General features: G+C 34.2%; 1 protein-coding gene across 30 annotated transcripts in view; it reads right to left on the reverse strand.

The window, feature by feature from the left end:
• Positions 1-26,106, reverse strand: part of DLG1 (discs large MAGUK scaffold protein 1) — a 291,753-nt gene that overhangs the window by 131,790 nt on the left and 133,857 nt on the right. For 15 of the 30 annotated variants that reach the window (XM_032298165.1, XM_032298168.1, XM_032298162.1 and 12 more), the window contains one exon: positions 2,042-2,140. The exons of 9 other annotated variants lie outside the window; for them this stretch is intronic. In XM_032298165.1, the coding sequence (XP_032154056.1) occupies positions 2,042-2,140 (99 nt within the window). Of the gene's footprint in view, positions 1-2,041; positions 2,141-23,383; positions 24,535-26,106 lie in introns of those variants that run through there. 6 more of the 30 variants (XM_032298188.1, XM_032298186.1, XM_032298190.1 and 3 more) reach the window with 4 other exon arrangements.

Raw genomic sequence — 26,106 nt, forward strand, 5'->3', positions numbered from 1 at the left:
AAAAAAAAAAAAAAAAAAAAAAAAAAAAAAGATTATGTGTCAGTTGCTGTGATGTGTACTTCACATGCATTAATTATCCTCTCAATCAGTGTAAAACACCTCAAGTTAGTACTCCTGTCCATCTTCAGTGTTACAGATGAGTAAGTGGAAGTTTACTGTGGTTAAGTAAAGTGTATAGTTACATACATTAAGTGGTAGGACTGGAATTCCAACCCCAGGTCATTCTGACTCTAAAACCTATATTTTTATAAGGCTATGCAAGATCTCAACAATTTTTAAATGTACTAAGATGTTAAGTTAGATGTTAAGCTTGGAGTAAATTAACAAGAGAATTCTGAATAGTAAAAGACAGGGTCCCAAATGAACATAAGAACAGAGACTGACACAAACTCTTAGAGGATTCCAGAAAACTATTTTAACACCAAAAAGCACATTAAAGTGAGAAGAGTAAAATAAACTTTAAATCCAATTTAAAAAAAAAAAAAAAAACAAAACTGTACAAATAAACTCTATATATTTAGAAAGATGTTACATCATTACAATTTTATAATAACCCTTAAACTGCTTACTCAGAATTATATTTTATTTACAAATTCAGTTTTTCTCCTGCAATATAGAGAGAATATCCATTTGGATTAATCTATTCATTGTTGGTGGATTTATCACTTAATTTTAAATTATTTTCATAATCAAAAATTATATGCTAGTAATATTATTACAATTCAGTCTTATGACAGTAAGGCTGAAGTCATAACACTGTAATTTCCTCTAGAATTCTTGGTTATATGGAGGTTCTTTTTTTTTTTAAAGTATACTAAAATTCTTTATTTGCATCTTTTCTTTAAAAAAAAAAAACAGTTATTTTGTTTTATTATTCTGACAAAAGTACTGAAATATAGAAATACTATTAATATGTATTTCTTTTTTTTCCCATTTATTTATTTTATTGCATTTCAGGTTTTGGGGTACATGTGAAGAACATGCAAGATTGTTGCACAGGCACACACGTGGCAGTGTGATTTGCTGCCTTCCTCTCCATCACCTACATCTGGCATCTCTCCCCTTGCTATCTCTCCCCAACTCTTATTGACTTCACTTTTTAGGAGAGGTGAAGGGCACTGAGATGTGAATAACTGCAGTTGATATCTCATTCTTTTCCGCAGTGGAGCTTATTTTGAAACTGTTTACACAGCAAACATGATAATGTTTACCCAGATTTTATGCTATAGATCAATAATGGCAAAAAAATCTATGGGTGCATATATTTACACTTTAAATGAGATCATGATCTTTCATACCAAAGACCTTTATTATTATCTTTAATAACAGTACCATTATTTTGACTTTCGATAACTGTTGGAAGGCCAGTTAATGTCTCAAGTCACCCCTAGAAGTAGTAAAGCTTTGAAAAACTAAAAATGATTAGATTATTTCACATTTGGCTATCATTTTATTTTTAAACGGTTACACATTATTTTTAAAAAATAAAATTTTACAACAGATTTACAGAGAAGTTGTTAAGACAGCACAGAGAGTTCCCATATACTCCAGATATGCTGGTAATTATTTTTACCTAATAAATGTGAAGTATGTTATCTAATCAAATAACAGAAGAATATTTCCAAAACAGATAAATATATAATGGGAAACAAAGTGTTAAATGAAATGATACATCCAGTACAAGATCAAAAGTACAATGATTTTTAATAACTTTAAAATTAAGTTTCCTTAAGTAAAAATGTTAAAAAAAAAAAAACTGTCTTAAGCAGATTTACAAGTATAAAGACATGAAAACAAATCTAAGGTTCAATATTATGAAGTTCACAATGTGTCTCATTTCACAGACAACTTAATGAAATGGCAAATCTTGACTCCATTTATGTTAAATCCCAAATGTTTAATTCCCTAAAACTACAATTTGAAGCCCAAAGTAAAGTACCAAATTTAACAAAAAAGCAGCTAAACAATTTTAAAAAGAACACAAATAAAACATTAAAAGCAAATGAAATTTTTATAAAGAAAAAAAGAAACTAATAAAAACCTGTGGTATGGTGGGTAGGATGACAGTATTCTCTGCAGGGACTGGCAGGACAGGGATCACAGGGACAGTGGGAGAAGAGGGAAGAACAGCTTCTGTTGGCTAAAAATCATCAATGACAAACAATCAGGAAAAACACCAAAATAAAAAGGAAACACATAACAGAAAATTGTGCCATAAAAATAAATTATAATTTTCAGAAATAACTATGCAACAGCTAAACTATTAATACATTACACTAATATAATTAGAAAATACTCTTTAGAAATTATTTTAGAAATAGTTATACCCCGATAATAATTTTAATGATCCTGTAATTAAAATGAGTGACTAGTCTGTAGATGCTTACATGATAATAATAAAAGATTATCACTTACGATATTCCTTCCCTCTCTAGGAGATAAGACACTTGCTTCACAGACAGACTGAAAAATATTATTTTTTCTAGCATTCAGAATACATTTGACTGCTTTCCTCTAGGCATTCAGAAACTAAAAGTAATATTGGCTCAATCAGGCAGACAAAGAGAGTTTACAAATCCACAAACAAAAAATTCAAAGTACTTCAAAACTGAATTTATATCATTTAAAATATCTGCGATATTAACTTCTATTTTCAAGAACAGCAATAATCTGACTCAATATGCCTGTAATTAATTCAACTAACATTCATTGTCTACTATATGCCAGACATAGCCAATAAAAATGAAAAAAACAATGCAGAGAGAATGCTTGTATAAATTAAACTAAGAAGTTTAGTGTTTACCTGGCTTAAGTTATTTTTAAAAGGATGTAATTTGCTATATAAATAAAATAACTTACATATGTAAGAAAAACACTAAAATCAAGTAGATGAGGACAGCCTGGCTTAACAGGCCTTAAAACAGGAAACAAATTGCCAGACTAAAAACTAGGCTTATCTTCATTGCTAAATACAAAATACAACGGCAATGATGACCTTTTTTGCCTATCAAATTAGTCAAATTAAGATTTATTAAAAATGTATGGAGTCTCTTCAAAAATGGTGCTGAGACAACTGGATATCCACATGCAAAAGATGAAGAAAAACACTAAAATCAAGTAGATGAGGATAGCCTGCCTTAACAGGCCTTAAAGCAGTAAGAACAAGTTGCCAGACTAAAAACTAGGCTGAGACAACTGGATATCCACACGCAAAAGATTAAGGTCTATAGACCCCTGTCTCATATTATATATAAAAATTAACTCAAAAAGATTAACAACCTAAATATAAGATTTGAAAACATAAAACTCTTATAAGAGAACATAGAGTTAATCTTTGTGACCTTGGATTTGGCAATGGATTCTTAAAAATCATAAGTGACGAACGAAAAAAATCAATTAGACTCTATCAGAATTAAAACCTTTTGTGCACGAAAGGGCATTATCAAGAAAGTGAAAAAACCATCTACACAATGCGAAAAAATATTTGCAAACCATACATCTGATAAGGGTTTAATATCCAGAACATTTAAAGACTCTTACAACTCAACAACAAAAAGAAAAACAACCCAATTAACGAATATGCAAACAACTTGAATAATTTCTGCAAAGAAGATATACAAGTGGCCAATTAGCACATGAAAAGATACTCAACATCATTATTCATTAGGGTCATACAAATAAAAGCTATAATGAGATATCACTTCACCCTTATTAGAGAAGTCTCCAACTAAACAAAACAAAAAAACGAAGTAACAAGTGGTGGCAAGGATGTGGAGAAACTGGAATCCTGGTACAAGCCTGGTGGGAAGTGTAAGCTGGTACAGCTTCTGTGGAAAATTTTGGTGGTTCCTTAAAAACCTAACCATAGGGTTAGCACATGATCTAGAAACTGGGTAGGTAAATATGCACTGGGTAGGCATATACCCAAAAGTGAAAGCAAGGACTCAGATACTTGTATGTCAGTGTTCAATGCAGCATTACTCACAACAGTCAAAAGGTGGAAAGAAATCACATGCCTATCCAGAGATGAACAGATCAACAAAATATGGTAATATACATACAATGAATATTATTCAGCTTTAAAAATGAATCATGCTAAAAGATGAACCTTATACTAAGTGAAATTAGCCAGACACAAAAGGATAAAAATTGCATGATTCCACTTAAAAGACTTAGTAATTTTTGTTACATATATTTTACCACAATAAAAAAATTCCAAAAAAGTTTTAAAAATGGCATGAAAACTGGTGCTTTCACACTGCTGTTGGATATACAAATTCATACAAACTTTAGAAAAAGTAATTTAGCAGTAAATATCTAGAGCCTTAAAAATGTCTAAATTCTTTGACTTAGTAATTCTAGAAATTCTAAGGAAATAACTTTAAAAGTCAATGTTTTAAGGTATCTCATAAGGTGTTTTACGGTATTAAGGTTTTAAGATATTCTGTTGAACACTGCTTCTATTTGGTGAATTGTGAAATATTCTAAATACCAAAGATGTCAGAATGGTTAAATAAAAAAGTAGAAAAATGAAAACTATATGAGATTGAGGCCAGGTGTGGTGGCTCACACCCATAATCCATGCACTTTAGGAGGACGATGCAGGTGGATCACCTGAGGTCAGGAGTTCAAGACCAGCCTAGACAAAGCAAAACCCTGTCTCTACTAAAAAAAATCACAAAAATTAGCCAGGTGTGGTGGTGCACAACTGTAGTCCCAGCTACTCAGGAGGGTGAGGCAGGAGAACTGCTTGAACCTGGGAGGCAGACGTTGCAGTAAGATCATGCTACTGTACTCTAGCCTGGGCAACAGAGCAAGACTATCTCAAAAAAAAAAAAAAAAAAAGAAAGAAAGAAAGGAAAAGAAAATTATATGAAATTGAATATTGTACAGATACTTAAAATTATCTGTAAGAACAGTTCATAAATTACATGGGGTATTGCCTATGACATAATATTAAGTAAAAAGAGGAAGATAAAACTCATGTAAAAAATGGAAAGAAATGTCTAAAAAATTAATCTCTGGGAGCAGGATTATGAGTGCCTTCCCCTATCCTTGCTTCTTTATTCTGAATTACACTTTTCCAATTGTTGACAAGGAACACACAGTGGTGTTATTAATATAAATGCAACAGGAAGGATGGGAGATCCGTTGGAATATTAACAGAGAAACAATTATCAGGATCTTTATCATTTTCTAAAAAATATACTCAAAATGTATTTCACATTATGGACTCCTGTTACCTGGATTTATTATTTCCTGTAGAAAGAGATTTTTAAACTGCTGGATTTTGTGTTTTCTTTCTCTTTCTTTTCAACATTCCCAGTCTGGGATGACGAAAAGTTCTGAAGATGGAGAGTGATGATACTTGCACGACACTGTGAATGTATTTAATGCCACTGAACTGTACACTTAAAAATGGACTGTGCCTGGATCAAGTGAATACACACATGGAAAAATCAAACGAATACTGATTCCTACCCTTAAACTTACATAAAATTAATTTCAGTTGGTTTGCTGACATAATTGAGAGAAGTAAACAATATAAAGCTTCTAGAGGATGATATGGTAGAGTATCATCATGACTTTGATGTAGATGACCTCTTGAATAGGAAAGTGCCTGTTGCTGAAGCCCAAGCAGTGTGAGGAAAGCACCTGTGAGCAGGGAGTGGAGGGGAAGCAATAGCCTGGCAAAGAATGTTGAAGCCTAGGCATTGTGAGGAGGGTGTCCGTCCACATGGGCAGAGCAGTAGCGGCAGCCTGATGTGTGTGACTGGAACCTAACTGAGACAGATAGTATGTAAAAGGCAGCAGCTGTAGTCTGGCATAAGGTTTTGCACTGTCAGGGACTAAACAGGATCTTTCGGAGCTTGAGCAGAGTGAGAAGGGTGTCCACCTAGGGCAGCAATAGTGACAGGAGATTGCTTATATAGAGGGCATTCTGAGCCAATAAATAAATACATGAAGGATATTGAGAGCAAGGTTCTTCATGTCAGAAAAGGGAGTTATAAATATGGAAAGACAGAAAATTAGCATGAGAACCTGTGGTGTTACACTAAAATTGGAGGTATTGGTATAAACAGTTTACAATATATATAGATAAATACAAAAACAGATATAAATGTGTATGCATGCATGTACATAGCTCTGCTAACTATGAGGACCTAGGAGCAGTTAATAGCTCAACAGCACGAATACACCTAACATCCAACTCTTGATTTCTAAATATTCATTCTGCAATTAAAAACAACACAACACAAAGCAAAACAAAACCATGGGTCTTTGGAGAAACGGCTGATTCCAGTGCTACAGCTCAGAAGGTACAATATAAGTGTAGACATCTTGCTGTGCCAGAAAATAAAGGAAGTGCTCCAAGAGGATAACAAAAGACACAGAAGTTGGCCTGAAGGGCTGCCACTGGCCAGACTGGGAACATTCTGTGCCTCAATTAATGATAACAATGGCATAAAATCCCACTGAATAAAACAGGAATCTGGGAGCCCATACTGATACAAACAAATACATGAGTAAATAAATGAAGATAAGAGCATTTCCTTATAACAAAATGCTAATTAAAAATGTAATTATGGAATTATAAAATCATTTGGCAGTCATCATAGTAATAGAGTAATTCATTCAAGAAATATTAATGAATATTAAAAATTCCTGTTGCTGCTGAGTTAAATGTCCATTCCAGTGGATGAATGGGATATACTCATACAAAAGTGTCTCTTCTCAAAACATTTATTAATTACAGTGGCAAAATCTGCAGATAATATCTTAATCAAGTGATCAAAGTTAACATCACCAGTAACGGGACAAATCAAAAGCATGTATTATGTGATAAGATGTAATGTGAGGACAATACTTACAGGATATTCCTAACAAAGATGTATAACTTGAATCTTATCATTAAAAATTAGACAAACCCAACCTGATTGATACATTACAAAATAACTGGCTGTAGTCATCAAAAGTGTCAAAGTCATGAAAATCTAAAGTTTTTAAATTCAATTTTATTCTATTTTTTAAAACAACTTTACTGGGGTAGAACTGATATTTTAAAAACTGCACATATTTAAGGTATACAATTTGAGAGTTTGCACATAAGCATACACCCATGAAGCCATCACCAACATCAAGGTAATAAATGTATCTATCACCTCTAAAAACTTCCTTGTGCCTCTGTTGGTTTTTTTTTTTTTTTTTTTTGCTTCGGTTCTTTTAAGAACGCTAAAGTTCATTTTTTAAATGTTTGAAAATGTCACAAATGTAATATGTTAAACTTATTTTACTAATAGTCTCCAGCACTAATAATCGGATAATAGCTGATTAATAATCTACTTTGGTAGTCAAAATAAGACAAAAGTACATGCTTCTGTCAAATTTCAAGGCAAAGCACAAACATTTTCTCCACTGGGCAGTTGCTCTCCAAAACCCTTTATGATAAACTATGAATCCTTTAATGTTACATTTTAATCCCACTTGTAGCCCTTTGTCTCTGAGCCTCTTCTAGAATCATCTTCTTTAGATGAGTACGTGAATAGCATTTTTAAAAATTCTCAAATAGCTTACACCATCTTAACCCATCCCACTCTCTACAGGGCACTCAGCAAGTTCCTTGAAGATGAATATATGCCCCTGAAGGCAGCCAAACACTGCTGACAAAGTAAATGATGTTATCAATACACACAATTTCCTAACCACAAATGATAATCGATTCTGGTAACAAAGAATTACAGAACAGAGTAATTCATTTAGTTCACTTGAATCAAAAATACAACTCTAAACAAATAATAATCAAATGAAGCCTGACTGATGAGGAAGAGCAAAGATACTAGATCTGATAATAGGATGCTTTAGGCACAGGTTTTAGAACACAGTAAAACTCTGGGGAGCTGTATAAGATTCTAAATTAGAAAATGTCAAACTTAAGATTCCAGTGTAAATAATCAGGCAGCAATATACAGTAACCATTATATTTTGATCGTTACAGAAAAGAATACACTATAGCATTTTAAACTTGAAAACTCTTATGTAACTATTTCATTAATTAGTGACTGTTATGCCATTATACTTGTTCTGCTCCATTTGTATCACTCAGTAACATCAGATGGGGAGTTTTTTTTTTTTTGTTGTTGTTGTTGTTTTAAAAAAAAAAATCTTGACCATGTGACTAGCAACGGTCTCAGTTGTTTCTATCCATAGCAACACCATAGAATCATTAGCCTCTGAGGCTGCCTTCAGAGATTTGTTTCCATGACAACAGAGCTATAATATTAACAGTCACAAGGAACACAGCAGAAAATTGTAAATTTCTATAAAATTGGATACATTGTACATATTTTAAGGTATCTTTTAAAAACCAGTATCAAATGGATGGCTATCTGAAAAAATGTTTAAACCGATTTATTTTTAGAGATTTTTAATTTTCTCTATAGCTTCATATTTTACATCTAATTTAAGATCTTAAAATTACAGAACCAGCACTTAAAACACAGATTTTCATAAAAGTGGCCTGAAGCCTCATTACATATAGCCACGTACATGTGTTCTGCACATCCACATTTATGACCATGTACCGTCCTCCCTCAATTTGATTCATTAAAAAATAAATGTATATTGAATGAGCTCACTACTTTTATTAAAGCCCTTGCTGCTTAAAGCAGCTCAAGTGGTTTTTATTATATACATATGAATCCTGATTAATACAGGAAGAGATGGAAGGGACAATTAGGAGTCTACTGTAATCACCCAGCTGAAAGGTTATTGGTGGCTTAAAGTGAATAGTGGTAATGGTGAAAATGGACGTATGAGCAGTCAAATCAAGATATATTTTGAATGTAGAATTGGTATATCTTGGTGACTGATGGGAAGTCTGAAATGAGGATGGTCTATTAACACAATAGCCACTAAAAATGAGGTAGCAAGGCTATCTAAATATATTTAAAAACATTTTCTCACTAAATAATTTAAATAACTTTCATAGCATAAGATGAAACTCCAAAGACAACAAATGAACATACTATCTGATAACTAATAGTAGTTATTTTACATTAACATGTTACATGAATGGGGTAAACTGACCTCAGAATATAGACAAAGATTCACTAACATATTTTTAAAATTTAACTTTTAAGTTCAGGGGTACACATGCAAGTTTGTTACATAGGTAAACTTGCGTCACTGGGATTTGCTGTACAGATTATTTTATTACCCAGATATTAAGAATAGTACCCATTTAGTTATTTTTCCTGATCTTCTCCCTCCTCCTACTCTACACCCTCTGATAGGCCCATGTGTTCTCATCACTTAGCTCCTACTTATAAGCGAAAACATGCGGTATTTTATTTTCTGTTCCTGCATTAGTTTGCTAATGATAATGCCCTCCAACTCCATTCATGTTTCTGCAAAAGACATGATCTTGTTCATTTTTATTGCTGCATAGTATTCCAAGGTATATATGTGCCACATTTTTTTTTATCCAGCCTACCATTGATGGGCATTTAGGTTGATTACATGTCTTTGCTATTGTGAATAGTGCTGCACTGAACTTATGCATTCATGTCTTTATAACAGAAAAATTTATATTCCTTTGAGTATATACTCAATAATAGGATCGCCAAGTTGAATGATATTTCTGTTTTTAGATCTTTGAGAAACCATCACATTGTCTTCCATAATGGCTGAACTAATTTACACTCCTACCAGCAGTGCCTAAGTGTTCCTTTTTCTTCACAAACTCGCCAGCATCTGTTTTTTGTTTTTTAGTAATAGCCATTCTGACTGGTGTTAGATGGTATCTCATTGTGGTTTGATTTGCATTTCTCTAATGAAAAGTGACAAACTTTTTTTTTTTATATGATTGTTGGTCACACTTTTGAAAAGGGTCTGTTTACGTCCTTTACTTTTTAATGGGGTTGTTTTTCTCTTGTAAATTTCTTTAAGTTCCTTATAGATGCTGGATATTAAACCTTTTTCAGGTGCATAACTTGCAAAAATGTTCTTCCATTCTGTAGGCTGTCTGTTCACTCTGTTAATAATTTCCTTTGCTGTACAGAAGCTCTTTAGTTTAATTAGATCCTATATGTCAATTTTTGCTTTTGCTGCAATTGCTTTTGGTGTCTTCATCATTAAATCTTTGCCCATCCCTATGTCCAGACTGGTGCTGCCTAGGTTGTCTTCTTAGGTTGTCTTACAGTTTTGGGTTTTACATTTAAGTCTTTTATCTATCTTGAGTTAATTTTTGTATGCACACTTCCATATTTTCACAGAAAATGAGATATATGCATTAGCAAATCTTTTGGTACCAATATCTAAGATGGCAAGGAAAAGTACCAACTGTCTTGTCACTGTTGGTTAGTAAGAATCTTATTTTGGTTTCGTATGGCATAATTAATATTCTTAATCTAAGTTCTTTGGTTCTTTGTTTAAAGATATGCTGTAATGTGGCATGTTTCTCTGATTAAATGTCAAAGAAGCTATTTAAAAGTAAGAGAGAAACTAAAAAAAGCCGCAAGCCTTTTGAATGTTTATAGAAGGATAAAATACAACACAGTAGATTTATAAAAACTCTGCTTAGGAATCACTGTACTCAACGGGGGTCCAATACCTTGAGAAAAAGGTGTTTTTTATGGTTTAAATCTGTTTTTTGATTCAAATGCACTTTTGCCCTGTCACTGCAAACAGGTATCTTCCACATAAACTGGTGTAATAAAAACCCAACAATATATTATTTGAACCAGCTTCATATGACTTCTATGTCATAACTATCTCAGAAGCAAGCTTATAAAACTAAATACATTTTTAAATAAATCAATAAGGTTATTAAAATGTAAATCATTAAATTTTGGCTGGGTGTGGTGGCTCATGCCTGTAATCCCAGCACTCTGGGAGGCCAGGGTAGGAGGATCGCCTGAGGTTCGGAGTTCAAGACCAGCCTGGAAAATGGTGAAACCCTGTCTCTACTAAAAATACAAAAAAATTAGCTGGATGTAGTAATGCACCTATAATCCTAGCTACTTGGAAGGCTGAGGCAGGAGAATCACTTGAACCTGAGAGGGGAAACCTGAGAGGGGGAAGTTGAACCTGAGAGGCTGAGGTTGCAGTGAGCAGAGAATGGGCCATTGCACTCCAGCCTGGGCAGCTGAGACTCCATCTCAAAAAAAAAAAAAGTAAATCATTAGATTTAAAACAAAACAGGGTAAAAGGAAAACAGGTCTAGTAATTACAGAAATATGAGTACAAGTATGTTAGTTCATACAGACAGATCATCTAGTTCATAAATCTATCTCTACCTGTAAGATTCATAATATTCAGTTAAGATTTCTTGTTCTTCATTATGAAAATACAGTGTTCTATCAGCATTCAAATGATGGTCTTGTCCTGGTAAAGGATGAGCCAACCACTAAAAATTTAAAGTAAACAGAGACCTAAAACTTAAAAGATATGGTTACATAATTGACAAATGGGGATGAAATTACCAACTGCAACATGCTTTTCTACCTGTTTTTTATCAGAGTGTGGCTAGAGAAACAAGCACAACCACAGACTTCATGACTAATAACCTAAAATGGGCCCTTAATGTTTCCCAGTAATCAAATTTGCCTTATATTATTCACCCTCTACAAGTCCATAATGATTCAGGTCCCTCTTATCACTCTCTTGAGTTGTTTACTTCTATTTCTTCCCGCACAAATACACACATTTTCTATTGTTTCTTTCCTTTATTTTTCCTCCAGAATACCATATATAGTCATATATCACATATCAACATTTTAGTCAATGATAGTCCACATGTATGATGGTGGTCCCATAAAACTATAATAGAGTTGAAAATTTTCTACTGTCTACTGATGGCATAGCCATGGTAATGTTGCAGTACAATGTATTACATTTGTGGTGATGCTGGTGTAAACAACTACACTTCACTGCCAGTCATACAGAAAGAAGTATAACACATATAGGACCCTTCTCACAAGACGGTGCCGAAAGCAAAGAAGGAAGCTCCCGCCCCTCCTAAAGCCAAAGCCAAAGTGAAGGCTTTAAAAGGCCAAGAAGGCAGTGTTGAAAGGTGTCCACAGCCACAAAAAAAAAAGATCTGCACGTCACCCACCTTCCGGCGGCCCAAGACACTGAAGCTCCGGAGGCAGCCCAGATATCCTCGGAAGAGCGCCACCAGGAGAAACAAACTTGACCACTATGCTATCATCAAGTTTCTGCTGACCACTGAGTCCGCCATGAAGAAGATAGAAGACAACAACACACTTGTGTTCATTGTGGATGTTAAAGCCAACAAGCAGGAGATTGTAAGGTCAAACAGGCTGTGAAGAAGCTCTATGACATTGATGTGGCCAAGGTCGACACCCTGATTCGGCCTGATGGAGAGAAGACATATGTTCGACTGGCTCCTGATTATGATGCTTTGGATGTTGCCAACAAAATTAGGATCTTCTAAACTGAGTCCAGCTGGCTAATTATAAACATATGCATATCTTTTCACCATAAAAAAAAGAAGCATAACACACATAATTATGTATACTACATAATACTCGAGAATGATAATTAATGACTATTTTACTGGTTTGTATATTTATTATACTATACTTTTTATCTTTTGTATATTATATGCAAAAATAAATATATACTGTATCCCTAATAAGTGACATATGACTGTATTTTAGGTAATTATATATATTATCTGTCTTCTACTTTAATAGAGCAGATTTCTGTTCTGTTCACTCCTATATACCTAGTGCCTAGAGAAGTGCATGTAGGAAGTATATAATATATATTTGTTGAATGAATAAAACCATGTGACTTCAAAAGAGATCAACTTCATCAGTACTCTAAAATGACTTGGGCAATAGATTGGGTAGGTACAGTCTTCCTTCCCCTACACAGCAGACATTGCTAAAAGGTTCTTTCTGTGTTCTTGGGCAGCCACCACCAATCAGAAGGTGTGCAAGATGTTTTGCAATTAGATAACCTTAGAACAGAAGTTTCAAAATGTAAAAAACTGCCAGTTTCATGTTGTTCTCTATCTAGCAATAACTAATTGCCTAATAATGTCCCATTTGAAAATAAGCATGTCTTAGTCAAATATATTTGCTCAAAATATTTTTATTATTTGCTATTCAAATTGCATTAGGAAGTACAACTTCTCACTGAGGGTTCATATTTAAAAACCCACAGTGCCCTTCTTCTGAGGTTCTACTAATCTCAGTTAGGGTCCTTTGTTTCCCTATAGGTAGCTACTTCTGGAAGTTACTCTTGATTTTACCTTGGCATTCTCATTTTGCCTGTTCAGTTCTCCAATACTTATCTAACCAATACCATGTATTATATTTTTCCTGTTAAAATAGTTGCTGTAAAAAGAAACAAATACTCCATCAATCCTTAGATTAGAGGTTGGCAAACATTTTTGGAAAGAACAAAAGAAACTTTATGTGCCATGCAGTAATTGTTGCAACTATCCAATGCTGCTATTGTGGTTCAAAAGTAGCCATAGACAATACACAAATAGGCATGGGTGTGTTCCAATAAAACTTTATTTACAAGGTCAGACACGGTGGCTCATGCCTGTTATAATCCCAGCACTTTGGGAGGCCGAGGCAGGTGGATCACACGAGGCCAGTAGTTCAAGACCAACCTGGCCAACACGTCTAAACTCCATCTCTAACTAAAAATACAAAAACTAGCCAGGCATGTTGGTACACATCTGTAATCCCAGCTACTTGGGAGGCTGAGGCCTAAGAATCACCTGAAACGAGGAGGTGGAGGCTGTAGGGAGCTGAGATCGCACCACTGTTCTCCAGCCTGGGCGACAGTGAGACTCTGTCTCAAAACCAAAACAAACAAAACAAAAAAAGCTTTATTTATAAAAACAGGTGACAAGCTACATTTGGCCTGGAGATTGTAGCTTACTGACTCCCACTTTAAGAGCTTTCTAAAAAGAGGGAAAGAAGGCTAATTAGGTCAATGAAGAAAATAGAAAATGGCTTTAAGACACCTATGTTAACTTTTACTAACTATCGTTGCTTTAATTCTGTTGAAATTCCTAGTCTACAATAGTAAAAACAAGCCAACTGCCTCTCCCCACAAACCATGAACGTGACAATTTAAAAAACAAGCAAACAAGATATACATATGGAATGTCTAAGTTTCACCTACAGTTCTTTAAAATACTTATAAGTCTATTTAATAAAGCTGTGCTCTTTCAGTTGAAAGAATTTTGCCTCTATACTGAATATAGCCTTCCAGTGTGGAAAATCGTGATTAAAATGATATAATTTTTGTTTTCCCTTTTTTTCCCACTCTCCCTTCAAAATCCTGCTATGGTATTTAGCTTGGCTAAAGAAATTAATTCTAAGATTGATATGCATCTTGTTTGTTTTCTCTTTATCTTACAAAACACTTTCCAGCTGATCGCTTTCCAAATGTATAACCCTTCATACATTAGATCATCCTACCAAGATTTGTCAGATTTAAATACTTCTGAGAGTGGGATCTGTTTTAATTTAAATGCCAAGTTATTGCTCTTGAACGTGGGGTTAAAAAAAATAAATAAACAAATAATTAAACGCCAGGTTATAATCCCCAATTCTTTTTCTCAGAACAACAAAACAACAAAAATTGTAAGGCAATCATTTGGTTCCATACTGTCACAGCTATAACTTCTTCATACTTCAAAGTTGCTTGGGTCAGTATGTCACAGTTTTGATTTCACAGATACCGAAAACACTGTTCAGAAATGCAACCAAACTGGGACTTACTAGAGTAAAAAGAATGTACAGGTAGTGCTCCTGTTATGAAGTGAGGAGGAAAAAGTCTTTTAAATAAATGTCTGGAGGGGCATAAGTTGTGTTTAGGCTTCTATAAAATTCCACTGCTCCTAGGTGTCACTGCCTGTTGGTTTGCACTTACACAAAATAGGTCCAGTCTTTGTCGATTTATTTGCATATGCCTGTAAAATTACCACATCAGTTGGTTTAAACTTTTCGTTAAAAGTTCATAATTGTAGGCTACTGTTCTCCACATAGTGTGAACAACTATTTTTACCTTTATCAAAATTCTAAACTTTGATATAAAAATGGACAGCTGAAAACGTTATCTAAATATTAGTGCCAGGAAGTACAAGGAATAATTTTAAAAAATTTCTTTAAAGAAACTGATACTAAGAAAATTTCAATGATAAAAATTTAAGTTCTTCAGATATGTAAGAATATAAATGCTTCACAATTTTTTGACAGAGGGCTTTGAATTACTGAAACTCACAACTTTACAAAATCTGGTAACACAGATTTGCTAGTTTTTAAGAGACAGTTTTATATAGAAATGGCTTGGGAAATTTATAGTAATTCGATTATATTTAGCAGTTCCAAACTTCCACTTAGCCAACATTAAATAAAAATTAACACCTATATAACATCTGTTTATTCACTCAACAAATATTTATCGAGTGCATTCTCCATGCTAGGCTCTGGGGATACCAAGGGAAAAAAACCACACACCTTGTAGCACCAGCTCTTGTGAAACTTATGGTTTAGTAAGCTGACATTCAACAAAATCATTACCCAAATGACTACTGAATTACAGTTATGACAAGAGGTATAACGTATAATTCTCAAGAAAACAAACATTGCTTGAAAATAAAGGAGAAAAAGCTGGGCACAGTGGCTCACATCTGTAATCCCAGCACTTTGGGAGGCCAAAGTGGGCAGATCATCTGAGATTCGGAATTCGAGACCCGCCTGACCAACACGGAGAAACCCATCTCTACTAAAAATACAAAATTAGCTGGGCGTGGTGGTGCTGGCACATGCTTGTAATTTCAGCTACTCAGGAGGCTGAGGCAGGAGAATTGCTTCAACCTGGGAGGCAGAGGTTGCGGTGAGCCAAGATTGTGCCACTGCCCTCCAGCCTGGGCAACAAGAGCAAAACTCCATCTCACAAAAAAAAAAAAAAAGACGAGAGAGAGAAAAATGTTGCTCATGCTGACTCTTGTCCTGATCCCATGAGCATGTGGGTCAATCATTTTTCAGTACTGTTATTAACACATTATTTTAAAGGTTAACTTTAAAACTTGTTTGAATATATTAAGAATATATATAGTCTGTGAAACTTCTTTATCACTATCTATCCTTGACAGTAGGCCATCTAAACAAGACACCATACAGAAGCTACAAAGATGAATACAACATATTTCCTAACTATGAAGACCTTATATCATAACTTTCAAATGTCTTCACGCTAAGCCAATCTAATCTACATCAAGATACCAATTTTATAGTTTTTAACAGACTTTATATTTTTTAGAGCAGTTTTAGCTCCCATATGCCCCCTGCTCACACACATACATGAACTACCCATTACTAACATCCAGGCAACAGAATGGTACGTTTGTTACAATCAATGAGCCCACACTGACACACCACAAAGTCCATAGTTTACACTTTAGAGTTTACTTTGGGGCTGGATATTCTATGGGTTTTGACATGTGTTTAATGATGCTTCCACCATTATAGTACCATACAGAATAGCTATACCGTGCTAAAAATCCTCTGTGCTCTATTATCCCTCTCCCCAACCCCTGGCAATGACTGATTTTTTCATTGTTTCCATAGTTTTGTCTTTTCCAGAATGTCATCTAGTTGGAAACAAAGTGTGCGTATCCTTTTCCTAGACTGGCTTCAGGTTGGCTTCTTTCACCTCGTAATATTCATTTAAGGTTCCCCCATGTCTTTTCATGACTTGATAGCTCATTTCTTTTAGTGCTGAATAGTATTTCATTGTCTGAATGTATCACACTTTATCCATTCACCTACTGAAGAACATTTCGGTTACTTCTAGGTTTTGACAATTATGAACATAGCTGTTATAAACATCTCTGTACAGGTTTTTGTGTGGATGTAAGTTTTCAATTCATTTGGGTAAATACCAAGGGATACAACTGCGTGATGGTATGGTCAATTTTGTAAGGTAAAAAAACTTATATAATCATAGTAACCAATTACTTTTTGTTTAACCTTCATCTCTATGCTTTTCTAGAGTGTCCTATTGTACAAATGATTGGTTCTTAAACACCGTTTAAACACATTTTTGAGTCAGTACATGTAGGTGCACTGTAAAAGTTTCCAGAAAAACAGAGATATAAAATAAATCCTACGGTATTTTTTGTGTAAAAGGGGGAACAACTGATTTCCAAGTCTAAGTCGTTGTATTAATTTCACAAGGTTAGTGGCCTTTTGAGTAGAAAATTAAGAAACAAATGTGTCTGCCAAGAGTTAGCATCTCACAATCAGTACAACAGAGCTTCTAACTGTGAATGCTTGGTTAGTCAATACCAAAGGAGGCTATTTCTATCAATTTCCCTGGAAAATAACCTACTATTAATCAGAGTCAGCATTTTCAAAGCAGTTTAAGAAAACTGTCTACCTACCTTCTACGTAGACTACTTTAGTACAAAGACACTACACTAATGAATATGAACAATTCCATTCCTGAGATGTGAAGAAAAAAACAGTCTGGTCTGAGTTATATAGTTATCCCAGTTACGAGGAAACTGAATGGTTTCTCTTCTCTGCCTACCTTATCTCCTTAAGTGTATTTCTTCCCAGAGGGCAAATAAGAATCATCAGCTAGAGAACTATTATAATGCTAAATAAAGTGTGATGCATGCTTCACAGAAAGTCTGACGGAAAAGACAAACACATCTGCTTTGGCCCTCCTTAGCACAAGTTTGTATGTCCCTGTCTCTGCACTCATTCATCAAATATTTTCTGGTTATCTACAATGTGCCAGTCACTGTCACAGAAACTGAGGAGGACACAGCAGTAAACGTAACAGAAAACTCCCACCCACATGGAGCTGACAGTCTAGTCACGTAAAAACACAGATAAAAAATTTATGATAATACAGAATCAGGTAAGAAGACAGAATAATGTCTGGAGTAAAGGTGTGCTACCTTAGAGGAAGCAAAGAATATTAATTAACAAGAGAGAAGTTAGATGTCTACTGCTGCAGTTCAGGCAACAAATTACTGAATCAGTAGTTGCAGACATACTGAAAAGTGGCCAGATCATAAATATATCTTGAATATAAAGCCAATAGGATTTGGCATTAGACCGGATATGGAACAAAGAAAAAAGGAATAGTAAATAATTTTACGGGTTTTTGTCTTCAGCATCTTAAATGGCATACTGAATAAAGATGTGAGATCAATAAAACTAGAAATTCTCTTTTTAATATGTTAACTTTCAGATGCTTAACTGAAGTGGAGATACTGCGTAGAAAGTTATATATATGAGTCTAGTGTACAGGGTTTAACTCTGGAATAAAGATAGAAATATTGATTGTATTTAAGTGAATAGGAGTAGATGAGATCACCTGAAATGTGAGTACAAAAAGAGTTCAAAGACTGAGCCCTGAGACATTCAAACATTCAGCAGTAGGAAAAAGGAGGATACTGTAAAGGAAACTGAGGCTGGTAGAATATTAAAAGTGCAGTACTATCGACGAGTCAAAGGAGAAAAAAAAGAATTTAGAGGAGGGAGTAATCAAATGTGTTAACAGTTGTAGAGTCAACTAAAATGAACATTGAGAACTGACTACTGGCTTTGATAATCTTCACTCAAACAAAGAGTGTTTTTTTGGTTGGTTGTTTTACTGAAAGCTATTATAGCAGGTGTATATGCTGATGGAACTTATAGGGGAAATATAAGGACAGTATAGAGACAAGATAGATAATGCAGTGAAGGGAGAAGGGGATTTCAGAAGTTCTCAAACAACCAAAGGCACTAAGATCTAGTACAGAAGTGAACAAGTGAACTTTAGGTACATAGACAGTTCATTTATTTTAACAAGCTGGAACATACAGCAAGATTATTTGAGAATAAGAGCAGGAATCAGTTATTAGAAGTTTAATGTACAGTTTGCGATTCGGTACAGAGAAGGCAGAGTTGCAATCTGGATGGTTTGGACCTTTTGTGGTGATTGAGACTAAAAGGGACGTAGGATCTAAAAATAGTCCTAATGGTATGTTTGGGGGATGTTTAGGGGAGCCTGGTAAAAAGCAGATAATTACTTAAATTTAGTCATCTACCTGTGACTGGTTTTTAGCAATTTGTAGAAGGGAGTGTTAGGAGGGCCGGAAACTGGCAGTCACATCAAGAATTTCAAAGGGTCTTTGGGGCACCTCCCTTAAACCCTGTAATTAAAGGTGTTGATATCTCTTGTTCTTTAAAAAAAGTAGATGGCTTGTACTTACAATTAACTTAATCAGTCAACAATATTTACTGAATGTTTGAATGTACTGTGTTATCCTAGGTGTTATAATTCCTAATAATCTGTATTTGAATTTGTTCAAATACCATCAAAGCTAAATGATTTAAAAATAACAGGGGCACCTAACTCCAATGTAGCACTTACTATGTGCCAGATGCTGTTCTAGGTACTTTATTAATATATACATTACATCATTTGGTAGAAGTGACTCAATGACATTGATACTGTTATTATCTCTATTTTTTGGACAATATATCCAACCCATAGCTCTAAAAATTAAATCCTCTATAACTCAGAAGGCACCTGTTTAGGACAAATAATATTTTTAAAAATATACGAATTAGCCTACATATTTTTCCAGACAAGCATCTGAACAATGTTTTGCTGTATTTTAAATGTATGATAGGTTTTTTCTCTAGGCAGATTATGCAACTCAGCTAATATTTACTCTTTAAGAAAATTTTATTACTCTATTTCAATTCTGACAAGTTACCATGTCTGTTCCATTTACTACTAAGAATATAGCTTTGCTGCTCTCAGCTTAATTTGGGCATGCTAATTTTTTTTTCAGGGGGGCCTTTCTGAATATTCATAATGATCTGTATGTTGAGATTTTTAAGTAGTCCAAAATATATGAATTGCTGCTATACACACGTTCAAAACGACCCAAAACTTCACAGCTATTTAGCGTGCATATGATTACTACTGTCATTAGTAACTGTAGGTATCACGAAGTAGATAAAACTTTTCACCTAGGCATTAAATCAAGTCAAGTCCAGAAGCACTGTGCCAGAGTTCATTACAACCCTGCTGAATATAAAAACTGGTCCTCGACTGGAACAGGACTGCGTATGCTAAGCAGCATGGGGCAGATTATTAAGTGATCCTAAACACAAGAATAGGAGGGATACTGAGAGTGAGGAACCAAGCAGAGCTCAACAATGCATAGAGAACTTTTTGTATATTAATTCTTTGAAATTAAGGACAAAAACACTATGAAGCCCCAAACAGAAAAGATTTCACCAATGTAATTCATAAAAAGCTCATTTTAATTTAGCATTAAAAACCAAAATAAGCCCTCAAAAAACTCACAATGTAAAATGAGATACAATCAAATGAAAAAACTTAAGAGCCAGTCTGTAAGCTACATGGTTATCACTACTGAGTGGGGACTGAAAGGAGTGAGGAAAGTGTGGGAAGTGTGACTGGAGGATAATATGAAGAATGGGGGGATAAGAAAAGGCAGTGGAAAAGGAGATGGACTGCTGTGAAAAACCAAAGACACCTGTGAGAGAAGAGAAAAGATCCAATAAATACAGGCACTCAAGAGGTATCAGATTAGGTGTCATATTTTGGAAGGCTGGGAGATAACATCTGAGGTGACTAGAATAAAAATTAATTAATTCCATAAGCATTTATTGAGCAACAACTACATGCCAAACCCTATCTGAGAAACCAGGTGTTCTTGCCAAAGTTTATAACCACTCAGTTTCCTTATCATTCAAAAACATTAATGACTTTCCACTGGGTTCCAGGTATCACAGTAGAGCCTGGCACATAATCTTAGTTACGAACATGAATACCTCCAGCAGATGAGCAATTTAAATGAAACTGTAAAGTAAGTAAAGGTTCTTTTTATTTATTGTGTATATTTGGGGGGAATATTAAACCAAATAATTTTCATAATATATTTGGGGGGATGTTAAACCAGATAATTTTCATACTGATAGAACCTGACTTATAACTCTCTAATCTGCAAAAAGTATAATGTGGCTTAGTCACAAGGAATTTGAGATTCAAAGTTAATCTTTCTATCAAATCTTAGAATATTTTTGACATCAGTAAAATAAGAGACCTCTGTTATTTATCAATCACAGTACAAAACACTATCACCCTATTATATTCATAGGTATATATTATATGCTCAATAAAGTATGAGATTTCAATCTACGTTGTTTCTAACAATAAATCCCTCGGTGCTACAAAAGCAAGCTGCCAGCCATGAGTCAGTAAGTGAAATTTTAAAAATGTATTCTAGCATCAACCAAGATCCAATTACGTCTAAGGTTATCTTTCAGTCCCATTATACTTTAAGCTGTTAAGATGAACTCCAGTAAGTCATTAAAAAATTGTGGATATATAAACTATCCAATTTATCAGTTATAAAAATATATAAAATGAAAGACAAAATGTGGGTATTCCAGTGCAAGAAAAATAGAAGCTAAAATCTCTACCCTAATATATATATTTCTAGACATAAAATAGAAAGGTAATGAAAAAGACAAGATGAGAATCAAGAAAGAGGTCTGCAAGAAATAAGATCTATTAGTAACTCATGCATTAGCATATAGGAATGCTCTGAACCAAACTGGGTGAGGGTGATAAAATTTAAAATGGCTTTGTAGAATTGATTGCAAATAGAGGTCATGACTCTATTTTAGTGCAATGACAGCAACTTTTTACTCCAACTCCCAAGTAACTGTAATGTAATTCTGTAGTTTCGGTAGTTTTATACATGAACTACTTTTCCTGTCTTTTCATTTGTATGCTTTTAATAAACTGAGTTACAGATATATTAATGCTGTGTTATGTGTGTATACATTTATAGAAGGGTGTGTATTTACATAAACCATATATATATATACATATAAAGTTTTAAACATATCTTTCTTGTTGACAATGGAAAATATTTGATATTAATCTACAATGAATAACAATGTCAGCCTTCAGTCTTTGCATCCTTTTGTGATATACGTAATTGTAGTCAAAATAAGATTAGTAAAATTCTTGGGGCAGTATTCAAATTAAGAGTTAAATCAATCATTGCCTCATCAATAAGTTTTGATTGTAAATTAGCCTCAATGCCTACGTAATGACTCCTCCTTCCCAGGTAATTCCATTTCTCCCAAATATTTAAGAAAAATAAATAGAATTTCTTACTTAAGAAAGTTGACATTATTTTAAATCAAAACTATTAAAAGGCAATTCTAGTAACCAAAAAAATAAAGAAATTCATAAAAATTATATGAAGAACTATAGAACTGTTGACAGTCAGAGTTTATATTTATTGTGCCGCTTCTAAATATTTTATTTAAAAGATAGCTTTAAGGGAATTTATTTTAAAAGGTCCTAAGGAATGTGTATGTATGTAATTCATTAATTTAAATATCACTGATGTCAGAGGACAAAAGCATTCTCAACTTGTTTTTAAATTAGACCATTTCTCATCCTTTTATTTTCATTAAAGTTGAATTGACTGTTTAAAAATATTTAGAAAGAAGAATATTTCCCCAATCCACCCTTGTACCAAACAACAGTATTTCATTCAAACAATTATTTACTAATTGTTCTTTGTTTTTCCCCCTATACTCAACAGCTCATTTCCTTAAAAAGAAGTGGTTTTAAGTGTTTTTTTAAATTTTGAGAGATTTTTAGTATTTGCTCATCTCTTTAATTTGTGATTTGAATATGTGAAAAAATATTCCATGACTGTGTAATTGCACATATTTACTAATTTCAAATTAAGCTAGATAATGTCTATTAACAAAAAGGATTCATTAAATTCCTTGAATAAGCCATAATATAGCTAAGATGTAAGTATATATAATACTATTCAATTGTATTACAGTCAATCTATTTTCAAAACACTGAGAAATGAAAATATTTCAAGGTATCTTCTGTTTCTTTACTAAAACAGTCTCCCTAAGGTTAGCTAATAACACACAAAAACTAAAACCAGCATTTTCTTTGGTCAGACATCATACTTTATAGCATTTAGCACAGTCTAAAAAGGAGACGAGCATTATTAATTTCCATTTTAATTTATGTATCAATAGGTTTATATTTTTAGAAAAATCATTCTATTAAATCTGAGACTATTTTGTTTGGTATTACATAAGAGCATAAGGAAAAATATTTCTTGTTCTCCCCTTTGGTGCTAAACATCTCCACAGATGGACAGAAAGCATACATTTCTGCACATCCAAGGTTTCAAGGCATAAGACTATTTTTTAAATTAAAAAATCTATATTAAGACATTTTTACAAAGCAAACAGAAACAGAAATATATTGAAAATAACTTCAACAAGTGGTATGTTACCTGGGTGGAGCTGGTGGCTACCGAGATGCAGTCAATAAAGCTGTGTCTTCGAGTGAAAAATGCAACTATCTGCTGCCAGCGTGAAGGTTCTGGCTCAGCTTGCAGTTCATCTGACGAGCCCTTTTTTGCCCAGTGTTTCTGCTTTGGGCCTACTGAGCCATGGCTAGAGCTAGTATTGCCTCCTCGACTGCCGCGAGAGTATAGAAGTGTGTTGTTTCCGAAAATGTAATTCATCTCTGCAGCCCTGCAGGTGGTTGCCAAGCAGGCTTACTTCTCTACCAGCTGCTGAGTGGTGAATGATCGGTAAAAACTGCAGCTAGAATTACAGCAGCATCACTTGTAGATCAGTGAAAATAAAAACCTTGAGAAATGATGCTCATTTTCTCAGCGATTTCTTCCTATGAAAGAGCTCATATCTTCCCTCTGTACCTGTTAGCTGTATGATGGCTGAGTTTATTTTTGCAGACAAAAAAGACGACATAAGGTGGATTTCTTTCTCATGATTATTTTTTCACCAGCGTCTGCAGGAACCAAAAGCTGTTCTTTTGTTAGCTGACAACTAGATGGACTGAAATCCAGGAAGTGAGGTCGATTAGCAGGTAAAGAAGGATGCTATAAACACTGGACTACCAAGACCCTGTGGGGCTGCCTGATTGAATGCACCGGGTGGAAAAACCCTGGATTACCAAGTTTCAACCACAGTGTGTAGTAAAATCCAATGGCACCTTCACTTCTTATATAAATTACAAATAGGAACTGAATTAAAACATATAAGAGGATTCTCTCTGCAAACAGTTCTGACTGCTAAAAATTGCTTCACTAAAAGAACCTTTGTTATTCATATCCAAATTTCTACACCAGGAAGGATCTTACACGTCATCTGGTACTAGCTCTGTTGTTCAAAAGGCTGCCTACATTAAACTCTTAATATCTAATGATAGTGCTTCATTACAAATGGATTTTCCTCTATCATTTTATGTCATGTATTGGTTTTTAATGATTGCCAACTGAGACTCAAGGCAGATTAATTAGTAAACAACTATTTCACTTCTGGAACTTTTATGATAAAAAAAGAACTTTTAAGAAGTCATCAGCATCATCTCTCTAGTATTTTATAAACATTAAGATTACATTAAGGTCATAAATTTCTAAAAATGGAAAAAGAATTAATACTAGTAAATTTTTTGTTTTATAATCAGTGAAATGTGTTTTATCCAACTCTACATAAATACTACTCTGGTTCACAAAATATTATGACTTGATTGCTAAATGAACATATTCTAACGTCTAATATCTAGGTTAATATAATAGTTAACCTGAGAATTGCTGGGGTGCTGGCTGAGTATGTAGACTGGTATATCCTCTCTCCATCAAAATTTTTAGGGGCAGGGAGAACCTGTGAATTTTTATGTTTAAAATGCTTCCCAAGTGACACTTACGTACCTTCAAGTTTGAGAACCACAAACTCCCAAGCAAGTCCTTTTAACACTGTGCTATATTAGTAAATATTACAATAATGGTCATTTTAAAACAATATATGAATAAAAATGCTACCTGATAATTTAATATTGGTTGAATAATCAATTTTTAAGTTGATAAGAACATACTCTAAGTCCCAACCTCAGCCATGGGTATTTTTTCAGATGTGGCCTGACAAAATCTTGCTTGTCTACGTGCTTACCAGCACCAACTAAATGCAGGCTTCTGTCAAACCACAACCTTGAGGTCCACTGCAAATCTTGACTCAGCAAAAACAAAAAGCTAATTGTTGTCTCTACGATTCCTTTGCTAAAATACGAACATGTGCTCAGTAAGGGTTGAGAGCTACATGGTACTCTTTTGGGTAAGATATTTTATGACAGAGATTATACCAGAAAGTTTGGTGCTTCTTCTCAAGAACTGTGCAGGCAGTAGCTGACAATTTACGGCCCTAGCTAGAGTGATCCTACCTAATTCGGAGTAGGGGAATATAAGAAAAACACTAGGGTAGACAGGTAACTAAGAATCCTCTTGTGAAGGAAAAGATAAAGCCTCCTGGGAAAAAATTCAAGTTTTACTATGGACCAGGTACTTAAAAAAGACCTGATTCATGTGGTTTATACAAATGCTATAGTAATTGGTCTGGCCCTAAAAGATGTCCCTTGATCCATTTCTGATGAAAAAGTTAAGAAAAGGGGAAGAGAAAACCCTAGAACTGATATGGGTCCTGTGATTCTGGATTAGAACAGATGAAGATGCTGAATACAACTGTTGAATGTAAATCCTACTTCAAACTGTAAATGGTACACACAATAGTAGGCTCTTAGTACACATACATTTATCCTACAGAGCCAAAGAACTTAGGGGTACAATCTAAAGTTAATAGATCACTCCCTCCCATATTTCTCCAAAGTACGGGGAAGAAACACTTTTCAAAGCATGAATTTCCTATACAAGTCCATTCACATCAAGAAAACAACTTCAAGTTTTGGGAAAGGCTGTTATGCGACCTACACTAATCTAGGATCATCTCATCATTGGTCAGTAGTCAGTATATGCACACGAAAAAATCTATGTATCTAAATCACAAGAGGGGTTTCACATCAGATTAGACTGGGAAGTGGAAGGCAACCAACCATTCTTTGCTTTAGAATATCCTCACTCATTACATAGCAGAGTTGAAAGATAAAACTCCATTAAAACAACATGTAAGTTCATTAAGGAAAAACCTAGAAAATCTATTT

This window comes from Sapajus apella, unplaced genomic scaffold (genome assembly GCF_009761245.1).
Source record: "Sapajus apella isolate SASKATOON/1434 unplaced genomic scaffold, GSC_monkey_1.0 scaffold38, whole genome shotgun sequence".
Lineage (NCBI taxonomy): Eukaryota > Metazoa > Chordata > Mammalia > Primates > Cebidae > Sapajus > Sapajus apella.